General features: G+C 45.6%; 1 protein-coding gene across 43 annotated transcripts in view; it reads right to left on the bottom strand.

Moving 5' to 3' along the window:
• EPB41 (erythrocyte membrane protein band 4.1) overlaps nucleotides 1-13,627 on the bottom strand; it is a 94,619-nt gene that overhangs the window by 17,371 nt on the left and 63,621 nt on the right. For 11 of the 43 annotated variants that reach the window (XM_042021904.1, XM_042021878.1, XM_042021898.1 and 8 more), the window contains 5 exons: nucleotides 11,166-11,371; nucleotides 9,344-9,400; nucleotides 9,188-9,232; nucleotides 8,364-8,426; nucleotides 5,222-5,401 (listed from right to left, as the gene is read on the bottom strand). In XM_042021904.1, coding sequence (XP_041877838.1) covers nucleotides 5,222-5,401; nucleotides 8,364-8,426; nucleotides 9,188-9,232; nucleotides 9,344-9,400; nucleotides 11,166-11,371 — 551 coding nt within the window. Of the gene's footprint in view, nucleotides 1-1,876; nucleotides 2,881-3,248; nucleotides 3,300-5,221; nucleotides 5,402-8,363; nucleotides 8,427-9,187; nucleotides 9,233-9,343; nucleotides 9,401-11,165; nucleotides 11,372-12,862; nucleotides 12,974-13,627 lie in introns of those variants that run through there. The other 32 variants (XM_042021887.1, XM_042021894.1, XM_042021905.1 and 29 more) reach the window with 16 other exon arrangements.

Here is a 13,627-nt window from a genome sequence, read left to right as displayed (position 1 = left end):
GGAATTGGAAAGATTCCTGTGGGATTAAAACAAACGGTTTCACTAGCAACCTAAGTTTCTGAGACAGCATTCAGAGCCTCAACCTGTACATAGAGAGCAAGAGGTGGCTCGAGTGGTCCATGATAGTCCATGGACCCTCAGACCAGACAGCACATGCCATGTTTGCCTTATTCCTTCAAAGTTATCTGCTAGCTTCGTAAATAACACTGTTCACACGGATACAGATCTAGAGAGGGTTATAAATACAAGTATTTATATATATTCACACATTTTAGTCCATGTAATGAAGGCCTCCTCCTTTCTCTTCCATGCTGCTGGAGCAGCTGCTATCACTGGTGGCACTTCTCAGAGTGACTGTGTCCAGCCCAATCCTCCAGTGGACACAGGAGAGCATGGATTAGTGCTGAAAGGAGATGGGGGGCTCAGCTCAGCCCCATCATTACTATTTACAGAAAAGAAACCCCTCAGACACAAAGTCCCACCTTCCCTCCAGCTCACAAACCAGCTCTGCTCAGCCAGCTGGGCTGGAGCCTGCACAGCTCAGCCAGGGTAACTCGGATAAATGGGAGCATCATCCAGACATTTACATTGTAGGCAATAAACAACAACCAGCATGCAACGGTTTGGTCAAAGAAGTCAAAAACTATCAAGGGTTTTAACATTAGAAGGGTGTCCCCATGTGGCCAAGCCAACATGCCAACAGAGGGAATGCTCAAACAGCAGGTAACTCCATCCCTGTGACCTGAGCAAACATGCCTCAGTTAGTTCCATACAAATCAAATAAAACACATCCCAAGTGCCCCAAGACCATCAGACTCCCAAAAAATTATTAATCTAGGTTTACAATAAATATCTCCTTGCAATGGGTTTTCTCCTTTAACACTATGTATTTTCTTGGATGTGAGAATAGGCATGGAGAGGGAAGCTGGGATACTTTGTCAAAGGCTTCCTCCACTAGGAAATGAAAAGCTGACCCTGTCCCTAAGTTATCACCAAGAGCAGCAGTGAGAATCAGCACTTTTTATTTAAATGCCAATCTGAGTTTCCTAGAAACTGAGTGGCTATGGATTAGATTCCAATGTTCTTCCTAGAGATTCGACCTCTTGTTGCCCACTGAGGCTGTGGACTCTCCATACCTGGAATTGTCCAAGGCCAGGTTGGATGGGGCTTGGAGCAGCCTGGTCTAGTGGAAGGTTCCCTGCCCATAGCAGGGGGTGGAACGAGATGATCTTTAAGGTCCCTTCCAACCCCAAACCATTCCAGGATTCTGTGATTCAGCAGATTCCTGCAAAGCCCCTTTTAGATCAGTGTCAAATGTTCTTCAGGTTGTGAACATCTTACATTTAAAACAACAAGCTCAAAAGCAATTCTCCAGCAGTTCCTATGGGAAGTCTACAGAAGCTCAGGAAAACAAACTCTCCTCCCATCATTTCCTCCCTCCATCTGGCCTCCCACAGCAATTGGGAGCACAGTTCACAGAATTTGCTTTTGCACCATAGGAAATTTCAGAACAGACCTGGCAATCCATGACCACTCCTGCCAGGTCCCATCACAGCCACACAAGGACATACAGTGGGATTAATACGACAGTCACAGGGTGTCCCTCCCTGGGACAGTGAACTACGGAGATCAAAGACCAGGACAAGGAAGTTGCAGCAGAGACTAGAGCCAAGAAATTCAGGAGCTTTGGTCTTGAGGTTTCAACATGACCCTGTTGCCACTCAGAGAAAGAGCAGCCACCAAACAGTCAGTGCTAGGACCAGGAGAAAGGACATCATAAAGGGAATACGTGGAGAAGGAAAAATGCTAGAGTACAGCTGACACTTTTTGAGTGATTTCTGCTCTTCAGGGATTGCAATAGAAACCTTTGGAAGAGTTGCTTCACTTGCTGGCCGGGGAAAGGCTGTCTCAGTAGGTATCTCCTGCTTTTTTAGTTTGTCTTCATCCTGTACTAACAGAGGCCGTTCCCGTGTCTGCTTTCATGGTAGAAGATCAAGAAAGACAGAGAGAGATGAACAAAAATGACAGATGGAAAGTGCCCAAAATGACACTTGGAGATGTGCAAAGCGTTAGGGCAGCTCTTCTCAGCATAAAATAAACTGCCCTGGGGAGCAGAGCCACTGGTGACCCGGGTCACACCAGCCCTGGAGCTACAGAACCATGTCCTCTCTGCACAGCTCATCAACATCTGCATCAGGATCATGGTGTTTGGTGCCTGCCCTCCCAGAAAAGTGGATTCTCAAAATCTTCCAGAGTGTTTTGGAATTGGAATGGTTGAGAAAAAGGTTTGAGGCATTCGAAACAGGAATGGTGCAGTACAAAATGTGGTCTCTGACAGCTTCCTAATCTACAGTGCCCTTAACACCCAGCGTTTGGAAAATCCCACGGAACAGCCAGACTGCAGAGCAGAAACAAAACGGTTTTCCAAAGTTCTGACCAGAGTATCAAAATTTCGATTGGTTTGAAAATTCTACTGGAACAAGTGAAAAACTGTAAATCTTAGAAATCCCACGCATGGAACGGGCAGGATGGCAGTAGGAACAGTGCAAACTCCTGGAATTCTGCTCCGTGTTTAACATTTTTGTTTCTGGAGTCTAAAGAATGATAAAAACCCAGAATGAGTAAATCAGCACACAGGACCATGCAAGGGCTTCAGCACTTCTGCTGAAGAAAGAAAACATTGTGGGAATGTTGCTGTTCCGTAACTCTGCATCCCTTTAGTTTGCCAGCCCTGGTCAAACCCAAGTGTATTTAGGAGAGGAAAAACTTGGCTCTAAGCTCCCTCAGCTGAGCCAACCTCCGCTGGTCAGTGCGGTATTTTGGGACTGGTTCTTTGCACACCCCTAAGTGGTGAGAATTCGGGAGAAAGTAGCTGGGAGACTGGGCAGCAAAAGAAAATATAAAATGCAAGAGTAACATGATCATTAAAACAACAACAACAAAAAAAAACGGAAAGAAAGACAACATAAAAAGAACAGGGAACAGTTAAATTTTCAGAATTGCTTTCGTCTCCGAATACACGGTTATATCGGTCGTGCAGCTTTTTCGAACCAGCCATGCACCAAAATAAGCAAAAACTGAAAGCTGCAAAAGCTGCAGCAGTGCCAAAGTCCTCTGGGTGTGAGTTATGAAACTACTTCATGTAGCCAAAAGAAAAATGCTATCCAGCAGCTGCTGTTGAGTTTTTGCTCGGTGCCATTGCAATAGCAAGTCTGGCTCAGAAGCACAGATCAGAGCAGCAGCTTTACCTCAAGCCCACCAACCTGTCTCTCAGAAGATGGGACAGTGACTTTCTTGACCTGGACACACAAAGCGTGTTAAGGTTCAGTTGTCTCATAATAAAACATACAGGAATAGCAGAAAAGTGGCCCCTGGCAAAAAACCCTTTGGCCACTAAGGCAGGGTGAAGGTACCACCATGAACAGGAGCAATGGCTTTGCACAATGATTTACCATCCTTAAATTACCATCTGATTTATGATCCTTCAACACATGCAGGTGAGGGAAAACTTTCTCCCCAGTCAGTGCCTGGGGAAGATGCATTTCTGGAAGTTCTTAGCAGGACATGGCCACCTCCAAGTGAGATCACTTCAAAGAGGACCAGATTAAGAAGAAATTTCCAGAAATGCAAATCCTGGGCTGACACCAATTCTTGCAGTGCAGCAGACCCACTGCAGCCTTAGGTGGGACAAGCCGACACCATCCAGTTACGGTGACCAGCAGCCCTCCAAGATCTCAGTGTGGTCACCCTGCAAGAAGTTCTTCATAAAAACCAATAACATTGTTGAACTGAATTTGTGGAGCTTGAGAGCCTCTGCTCTATCCCACCCACACCCCAAAACCCACGTGGCACTGTGAGCAGAGCTCTGCCACCCACACTCCTGGGGAATCTATGCTGAGGCTCAGCAAGAGGGCAAAGTCCATCCGTATGTTAAACAGGGTAATCCCAATGATAGATTGCCCAGAGCAGCTGTGGCTGCCCCTGGATCCCTGGAAGTGTCCAAGGCCAGGTTGGACAAGGCTTGGAGCAGCCTGGGACAGAGGAAGGGGTTCCTGCCCATGGCAGGGAGTGGCTTTAAATTCCCTTCCAACCCAAACCATTCTGAGATTCTCTAACAACCAACCCTGACTAAGTTCATTTTGGGGATCTCATTTTTCTAGCAGGCAAAAAAAGCCCTTTAGCTGTCCTGGCTTTACTCCGAGCTTTGAGGAGCCTGTAGTAAACTTGGTGTTAAAGCCCTTGTATGTGTTCCAATAACCCTCCATCCACTGCAAGATTATTTCCTGATTAATAAGTATCTGCCTTGTTTGAAGATTAAATACTAGTTCATCTGCAGGGCTGTGGGACAGAAAGGGAAAAACTGGGCATTCAACCAGGAGAGTCTTCAATTGCCCCTACTTGCAGTCAGGATGCAATTTCTCTGTTGCAATAAAAAATTGCATTTACTACTTAAAAGACTGATTACCACAGGCACTAACTACAGTTTTACTCACAAGCTCCAAATCTGAGCCAGTTATCACCAATATGACACAGAGGTGTCTGTTAGCCAAGAAGAAACCAGCTGGTTACTGGTTTTTCCTTGAAAAATTACCTTTTTAAGGAAATTAGCTGAGAAACTGTGAGTGTATGTGGTTACTAACATACAGTTCCTGGAAGGAGGGAGATTCCTATCATGTTTGAACAGCCCTGCTGTGGCCACCCAAGGAGTCTTCTCGAAGCCTCCACAGCAGATCACCACCTGGAGTTCCTAATGCAAGTCTAAACCCAATGACACACCAGATTAAGTGGAGAATAAAGTGAATTTGGAAAAATCAGCCCATCCCATTGCAGATAACCCAGTGCTTCTCCACTGAGTTATCTGCAATATTACCTCTGAAGTAATAATTTAGGTCTTTGGATTTCTGGCTTGCCAGGGATTTTTCCACATTTTGGGGAGATCCAGGAATGAGCCAGTCCCCGAATCAGCCACGGGAAGTGCTCTCTAGCATCACACTGACAGCAACACTTCAATGCCAGTTAAGGGATTCTTATATCCTTCTCTACCAAAAAATCAGATTTTTATGACACTGTGACTAAAGCTTTGATTCTCTCAGAGAACATTCTGCATGTTACAAGTCACTACTAACTGTTACAATTCAAAATAAGCAGAAGCTAAGGGGAGCTGAGGCTGAACCCCACACTGCAAAGCCGCCCCTTGGACACCCTGTGCCGAGGTACTCACTCCATCCACTCCCGTGGGAATCTGCCCGTTGACGTTGAGGCTTCGGAAAGGGGAGTGAGTGGACAAACGCTTGTCCCACTCACTCGGCCGAGGCTCCGGGACGGACTCCATGAAGTTCTTCTTCAACTCACTGATGTTGGCATGGTGCTTCTTTATTTCTTCCTGGGTCTTATCTAGATCCTATCAGCAAAAGGACAGGGTAAGTGAGGGGACACAGAGAGGCTTGGGACTGCCTAAGCTGCGCTTAGCAAAGCTGCGCTCAGCAGAGCTGCTGCCGACTTCCCAAACTGTGCTCACACTGCAAACACACAAAGGGAGCATCCTCTCTCCTCCTCTTGGATTAATTGGGATAAACAGCAATCACGGAACGGGGTCTCCTCCAGGAGCGGGAGATGCCATTGGTTCATCTCAAGCTACACCAAACCAGATGACAGCTGAGCTGGAAACTCATGGATTTTCCCCAAACAGGATTCTTTAAAGTTGCCAGACTAGGTTTGTTTGGGTTATTTAAATTAACATCTTTAAACTGTGTGGGTTTGCTTTCTTTTTCCTCTGCTAGCCTGAGTATTTCCAGGTATCAATACAATTAATGATCAAAAAAATGTTTTCCCAATTTTATTTACTGTCTTCATACCTGTTTCTCTTTTATCCTAGCAGGAATTATCTTTGCTTCTAGAATATCCCCATTAGCATTTTTCTTCTCCCTCTCATCTCATTCCTCCAGGAGCTACCATAGGAGGTTTTAGACTCCAGAAATGAAGATGAGATGATTTTTTTTGAAAAAAAAATCAAACAGAAAATTTATTTTATGCTCGATCAATCAAGAAACTCCTGCTAAAATTTTTCATCTGGAAAAGGTCATGTTTTTACTCTTTGATGCCAGTTTACAGCATAAACACACAGACTTCAAGGCAAGTCAACTTGTTGAAAGTAGCTCTTCCTTGCATGCAAACCAGAGGTTGTAGAAAAGAAAGCTTTTGCATAAGCCAAACAACAACTTTTCTGGACAGGGCCAAAAAGTAGCAAGAAAGGGGGAAATCAAGATCAGTGAAAGCATTGCCGGGAAATTTCATTGTTTTTGTGCTTTTAGTTGTTACTCAGCCCATCGATTTCAGAAGATGGGACAGCAAACACAGCCCTAAAGGAGGGGCCTTCCCAAAGATCTTCATTCCTGCCGCTCACCCAGAACACAACACCCTCCCTCCACAGAGCTAGACTCCAAATGCCTCTTTAACAATATCTACTCTTTTTGGCACAGTTCTGGGGAGAAAATAACAAATTTTGGCTTCCATCCTAGATGAAAGTACAAGGCAGGCGCCTGTTAGGTAGGAGAAGAAAGCAGAAATGAGTCTGCTGTGGACTCTGGGGTAAATCCCTGGGTGATCCAAGAACCCCACAGCTGCTCCTGGCTCAGAGAAGAGAGAAGGACCACCTTGGCTTTCCAGCACTGTGCAGGAGCAGGGCCTGGGAGGGCTGGCAGAGGAGCCAAAGCCACGAGGAGCTACGTGGAGCTGGGTCTGGGGAGCACCTTGAGGAACCAGCTTGCTCAGCATCACCCTTTTCCTCCTGTTTTGCCCTTTCTGCAGGAACCCGGAGCACGTGGAGCATTAAAAGGCTTTCAGTAAGAACAACAGGCAGCTTCAGGAGGGTGATGTCTGCCAGGAAAATATCTGATCTGCCAAGTGCATGGATTAAAAAAATAAGGGAGTAAAGGGGGTCAGCCCAGTTGTAGGGGAGGGCTGGAGCACCTGCAACAGAACTGTGGGAAGGGGAGTGGGGAGGGAAAGGGCTCAGAGGCAAGTATTGCACTGACAGGAAAAAGGGGGTTAGAAGCAATGACAAAGCTCTCTTTGGGGTTGGGGAATTGGAGCTGTTTGAGTTGGGTGAAAAAGCAACAGGCACGGTCTTCAGAGCGCTCTGGCAGTGGCCGAACTCTGCCTATCATGTGCAGACCCTTCACTTGTGACTCAAAGCTCTATGTAGTAGCAGTCAAAAAAAAAAGACCAAAAAAAAAAAAAAAAAAAAAACAAAAAACCCTCCAAAGAAACCGACACAGAAGCTGCAAAACTTTGAACATTCTGATGAGGAGAATGCAGTTAGTACACTCCACTTTCAAGAGATACCACCAGGGAAACTCTATAAGCTGCTGGTGCTGCAAGTTTGAGTGGAAACACATTACACAGGACCAGAGTATCAGAAGCCACAAAACATCTGCCATAACAGAGTGTATTAAAAAAAATAAAATATATGATTGGCATGGTCTGTTCTGAGACTGAGCTTGGGTGAAAGCAAGTGCAAAGGGCTCCCAAATCCAAAGGGAAGAGCTGTAATGTGGAAGGATGAGCCACCGGTGACCACTGAGCCTCTCTGTCAGATCCACAGGGACCTGGCACTGAGGTAGGATGAGGCCCAGGGGTGGTGAGGCGGTTCAAGGCCAGGAAGGGCTGGGAGGAGGATGGAAAAGCTGTAAACACCACTGCAGCATCCAAAAGGATCCCTCCTGCCTGAAGCAACATGGACATTGTGGTGGCCTGGACATCACAGAGTTGACAATTTCACAGAATCCTGGAATGGTTTGGGTTGGAAGGGAACTTAAAGCCCATCCCATTCTCCCCCTGCCATGGGCAGGAACACCTTCCACTATCCCAGGTGCTCCAAACCCCATCCAACCTGGCCTTGGGACACCTCCAGGGATGGGGCAGCCACAGCTGCTCTGGGCAATCTGTTCCAATTTCACCTGCAGCTCATCCTGAATTTTGTATTTTCACAGAATGACTTTTCCCCTAGGAAAATAATTTGTTTCAAGCAGTGAAAATCTGGTCCGTGAGCCCCCCATTACAATCCATGACCCCCTGAGCAGCCAGCGGATCCCAGAACAGATCTGAGCACTGCCAATCATGTATTTTGGGTAGGTATGAGAGAATGAAAGTCAGAAGAGGAAGAAGGAAGAAGGCCTGCACATCATCATGTTTACTGTCACCATGCAGAAGCACAATTAAAAAATCAAATCAAATCAAATCAAAAGGTCTTTCATGCAAGAGCATGCAAAAACAAAGGCAGCAGCAGACGAGGAAGAAGTTCAGCGCAGATGCAGAAGGTTTAGCAAATGCAACTCAAAAAAAAGCTTTGAGTTCATACAAACCTCCAACATTAAATTGCTATGCCTGATATAAATGTTTTCACCATCTAGCCTCTTTGATCTCTTCTGTGAAAATGAAAGAAAAGGGGAAAACAAAACAAACAAAAAAAGCACAAAAAATTAAAATGTTGGTCTTGCGGGATCGATAAACTGGCAAATTAAAAAGTTAACTTAAGGTTGGAAGTGCAGCGCTGTGGCAGCGTGGGGTGGGAATTCCTGCTGGGAATGGGGTCTGGCACATGGAGAATGGGAGATGCAATGAGTCCTTTAAAGAGACAGCTCCCAGGGGGCCTTGGCTCTGGCCACAAAGAGACAATTCCTGGTTTTCTGTGGAAGCCTCGAACAGTCACCGCACCACATTCCTGAGAGATGCAGGCCCACCCTTGGGTTTGAGGCTGCACTGCTTGATGGCATTTTCACGAGGTCCCGAAGTGCACAGCAACTGCACCTTAACCACTTTCCCATCTTGGATGTTTCCCTATTACTTAATCAATACCAAAAAAGCTTTCTCCTGGTATGGTTTTTTTTTTTGCATTTCCTGCAATGCAGGCTACATTTAGTTTCTAACTAAGTTTGTTACAGAGAAGAAATTTCATAAATCAAACCAAGCGTGTTTCTTTTGAACATTCAACATGCATAATTTTAGCCATCAGGTTGTCTATGGGACAAAAAGGTATTAATTTCCAAATCAAGTATTTGCTAGTTTAAAGAAAATCAACACCCCAACCTAAAGCCCATGAAGAAATTGGAGCATTGTCTTTTTAAACAGGTTACAGATGCATGAATGACATGGCAAATTTGGCTAGTGAAAGGGTAAAATGGCTAACCTTCCTCATTCTTATCAGCTCTTCCTCTTTTTCTGCAGGCTGCTGCTGTTGGGCAGTGATAAAAAAAAAAAAAAAAGAGTTGTTGGTTCATTTAACTACGTTGAACCTTGGAAAGAAAAAAGTGTGAACAACCTAAACTGAATTATTAGCACAAACCTGGGGCTGGGCACCATTCGTGGTGGGGACTGTGACCTCAATGTGTGTTTTCCTCACCTACATTTAAGAAATAAATTGGTAAAAACATTTCTCGTTAGTAGATTTGTTTCAAGAAACCATTTAGTTTCCAAACACGGCTGCATAAAGTTGGTTTTGAAGTGCTGGGGGAACATGCAAAAACCAACATGCAGCCCTGGGCAGGGGTTAATGACACGGCAGCTCCCCAGCACTCTGTTAGTCAACAGCATGTTAAATAATTCCTCCAGGTTGAGAATTATTTGTATTTGAAACCAGTGCTCTCCAGTGCTTCTGAAGAAGGGCTTCCCACTTGCATTAGCTTGGCCAGGCAATGTTTTCAAATGGCGTTTGCAGCTGGATCTCCCAGTGAAAATCCAAACAAAGCAACATGCTCAAATTAACACAGACCTTCCCAAACCCAGAAATTATTGGTTATATCACAGGTATTATGTTGGCAGAGGCAGTAAGAACAGGCATAGCTACAAAACCAAGCCTAACATCACAAATTAAGTTCTTTCCTGTCCATAAGTAGAGAGCCAAGATTGTCTTAACACTCTAAGGGAAGTATTTTAGGGAAACTGGAGTGCAAAGGACTCTGAAGGCAAAAGCATCAGTGGGTGTTAAAAGAAGTGATGCAGCTCCATTGGAGAAACAGTAAATTTGGCACGTTTAAATCCACAATTTCCTCCCACATCTATATTTAAAGGGGGAAAAAAATCCAATGTTTAAGCATTTAGGAAAAAACCTGTAATAAGTGAGATGGGATAAGTAAAATTTCCTCGTTCTCAGTGTAACATGAGGGAGGGGGAGCAGCTGGGCAGGAACAGCAGGGCAGAAATTCTGTGCTCCGATTCCCACCCAACAGTGACAGCCTGAAGTTCCCTTCAGCATTTTCATTTAAAAACTACTGTTCACACAGGCCATGGGATTTTTTGAAGCAACTGCCCTTTCTTCACCTTCCTCTCCCAACCTTAATTAATAGGAATCTTCCCTGGAGATGTTCACACAAGACCCACTGTGTGATATGTTATAGAATATGTGGCTCCAGCAATGCTGAGAGCAGCTAAATTTTGGAGTAATGTGAAAATTGGGTCTCAAGGCAAACACTTCTGGTGCACCACTGCAAGGTTTCAATAAGTCAGTAAGATCTGCAGAATATTAAGGACACTGTAGTATCAACAATAATTTTGCACATTATTTCAACTTATTAGAACAGCACACACATATCAACCCCAGCGAAGACCTCAGGCACTTGTAGAAAGATCAAATAATGGTTAAAAGTACTGAATTTAAACAATAAACTCCCCAAGGTCTCACCAGTGTCATTTTCAACTAAAGTTTTAGTCCAGTTTGCAGCACTGTATTACCAGCTCTCCCAGCAAAAGCCTATCAATGTGAAAAACATTCTGGCGCTGAGCTGCAGACCAGATCCATTATCACTGATTTCACTGAATTCCCTCCTGCTGTCATACCAGGAATCGGGGGGTACAGCCTGACCACGGGTAAGCCCTGAACTCCAGTTCCATGACCACGTGCAGCTTTTGCCAGTGTTTTTAACCATCTATCAGCAGGCTGCACTTGCTTTGACTACAACCACCAAAACCCGTCTGCCCTGGAGCTCCTTCTTCTACCTGGAATGCCAGGACTGGGATTTCCCTGGCACCCAGACCCCCATGCCTGCTCCAACGCAACACCTGGGAGAGGGATAAACCCCTCATCTCCCAGGACAGAGCTCCTGCTTTGGGGTGGCTTCTCAAGTGATGCTCCAGCCTGGCTCTTCCCAAGAGACTCTGCTCTGACCTACCCTTGAGGCATCCACTGGCTCCTTGGCTTTCTCCGGTGGAAATTCTTCACGTCTCACATCAAGTTTTGCTGTTTCCTTCCCTACTTTAGATGTGGCCACGTCCTTCACGTCAGGCTTAGCTGGGGCTGGCTCTGCGGGGTGGCTCTGAGCGATGGCCGGGGCTGAGGTGGGCCGGGGACTCCGCTCTGGGGTTATCACGGCCACTGCTGAGGATGGGGGACAGACAGGGACAAGGTTCAGAGCAGGTAATTTTTCAAAGCACTATGCAAAGTCTTTCCAAATTACAGTGCTGTCATTTAAAAAGAAAGGGAGAAGGAGGAGGAGGACAAAAGATAAGGGAAAAGAAATAAAGATGTTGAGCAAAGCAGCTTGTGCGTTTAGTACGGGAGAGTTGAGATTATTTTCCTTATGGTTTAAAATAAAACCAAATAAAACCCCACACCATATGGTTTACAAAAAGCAAGCTTGTACTCTGCAGAGAAGCCACACCAGAAAGGCAAATCTATTTTTGACATTGTGCCATGGATTTCTGGGTCCTTCACACACAACTGACACAGACTCCACTCCAATGCAACTAGAAAAGACACAGCATGAGGAGTTCTGTACTCATGGGCATCTCCTCAACCAGAAACAGATGGCTTCTGGAAGAGAAAACACAGGCTTTCCTCTCTCTCCCCAAAAAATAATCAACAAGCATTGCTCTAGAAACCTTGTCAGCAACTTCCCGGTGGGTTTCAAGGCAGGCTGGGGCTGCGTGTCTGAACCGGGTATCTTCACGGCAGTGCGGTGGGAAGATACCCAGCACCTCCAGGCCAGTGACAGTGCAGAAATGAACAGCATGCTGCCAAAAATCATCTTTTCAGAGGATGACAGTCATAAATACAAGCACTAGGTCCACATAAAATCAACTGCCTACTCATTTCTTTCAATTCCTGATTTGCCAGGTAGTTGCCTGACCCCAAGGAAATATTCAAGCCAGAGCTGCATGACAAAGCAAGCCCAAATTAATTTCCTGTGTGTACCTAGGGATACAATAAGCTATTTGGTTCTCCTGATGTTGGTTTTTAGGGATGTTTCACTAAAATGATACCCTGTCACATAAAATATTATCTTTGACGTGGTCTCATATTCCCAAAGCCACAGTCTGCAGCAGGATCATACTGTGTATCCTATTCCGGCCAACAGGAGGTCACTTGTGTCCAGCCAGTCAGTCAAAGACACTAGAAAATTTGGTGTTAAAATAAAAATTGTAATTTCAAGCAACTTCTTAGTAAGAACTCCCGTTGTACTGAAAAGGTAACAACATCTCATCTGTGTCTTAATAAAACACAGAGAGCATGAAGTATCCACATGGCCAAAAATGTACAAGGTGGAGGGGAAAAAAAGAACCTGAGCTTCCAGAGATTGGAATTACACTTTCAAGACAAACTCCTGGACACCACATCCTGTTGTAAGCAACCTTAAAACCCACCCCACCACTGCCAGCTCCACTCTCTCCCTGCTCCTCAGCACAGCAGTTCATTTCTGTGACCCAGACACTGTGTTGGCCTCTTCGAAGGACAGTCGGTGCTGTGTCCCAGTGTATTTATGTCACGGAAGCAGTGACAGCTGCTGGGAAGGTTGTACAGAGGTGAGATGGCAGGGATGGCCGGGATGAGGAGGATGCTGGGAGTGCAAAGCTGTCATTGAGGTGGTACCTGACTCCTTCGGGAACGGTTCTAGTTCTCTCACCACCATCATTTTCTCTTCCTCCTCCTCCTCCTCCTCTTCAATTGGGCTTATCTCAATACTGCCAAGATCACGTTTGGCTAAAAAAGTTACGGATGTGTTAAAATGCCACCTTAAAGAGGAAGCAGCAATATTGCCACCAGTAAATCCGCAGGGCCACCTCTCTTGCTGCTCTCCCAGAGCATCAAGACATGTAGGAAAAATGGTAACAGACACCAAGCTTTTCCTGTGCCATCCAACAATGAGTTCTGGGCTGCCAGAACTGTATTTTAGTTACATTTTCCTGATTAACCACCTTTGGCTATTTTGACACATGATTTAAACACAGTAAAAAGCACTGCCCCAAAATACGAGATATAAAACATAGGCTGGAACTGGATGATCCTTAAGGTCCCTTCCAACCCAAACCATTCCAGAATTCTATGACTGATCACCATCACCTCACCAACAGTCCCTACTGGGAGCACAAAAGCCAGGATGAAGAAAAGTGCAGGAGGTTGATGAGAAGGGGCAGCTCCAGCACGAGAGCCCTGGATGTGTTCGGGTCTGGAACCAGCTGATGTTCCATCTGCTGCCATACATCCCATGGAATACAGAATCACAGAATCTGCGGAGTTGGAAGAGACCCACAGGGATCATCAAGTCCAACTCCTGGTCCTGCACAGGACATCCCACCTGGTGCCTGAAAGCGGTGTCCAAATGTTCCTGGAGCTCTGGCAGCCTTGGGGCCATGA

Source organism: Corvus kubaryi, unplaced genomic scaffold (genome assembly GCF_017639235.1).
Source record: "Corvus kubaryi isolate FWS band 111438036 unplaced genomic scaffold, C.kubaryi_AGA036_p1.0 37179, whole genome shotgun sequence".
In the NCBI taxonomy this organism is placed as follows: Eukaryota; Metazoa; Chordata; class Aves; order Passeriformes; family Corvidae; genus Corvus; species Corvus kubaryi.
This window is presented reverse-complemented; position numbering and strand designations above follow the sequence as displayed.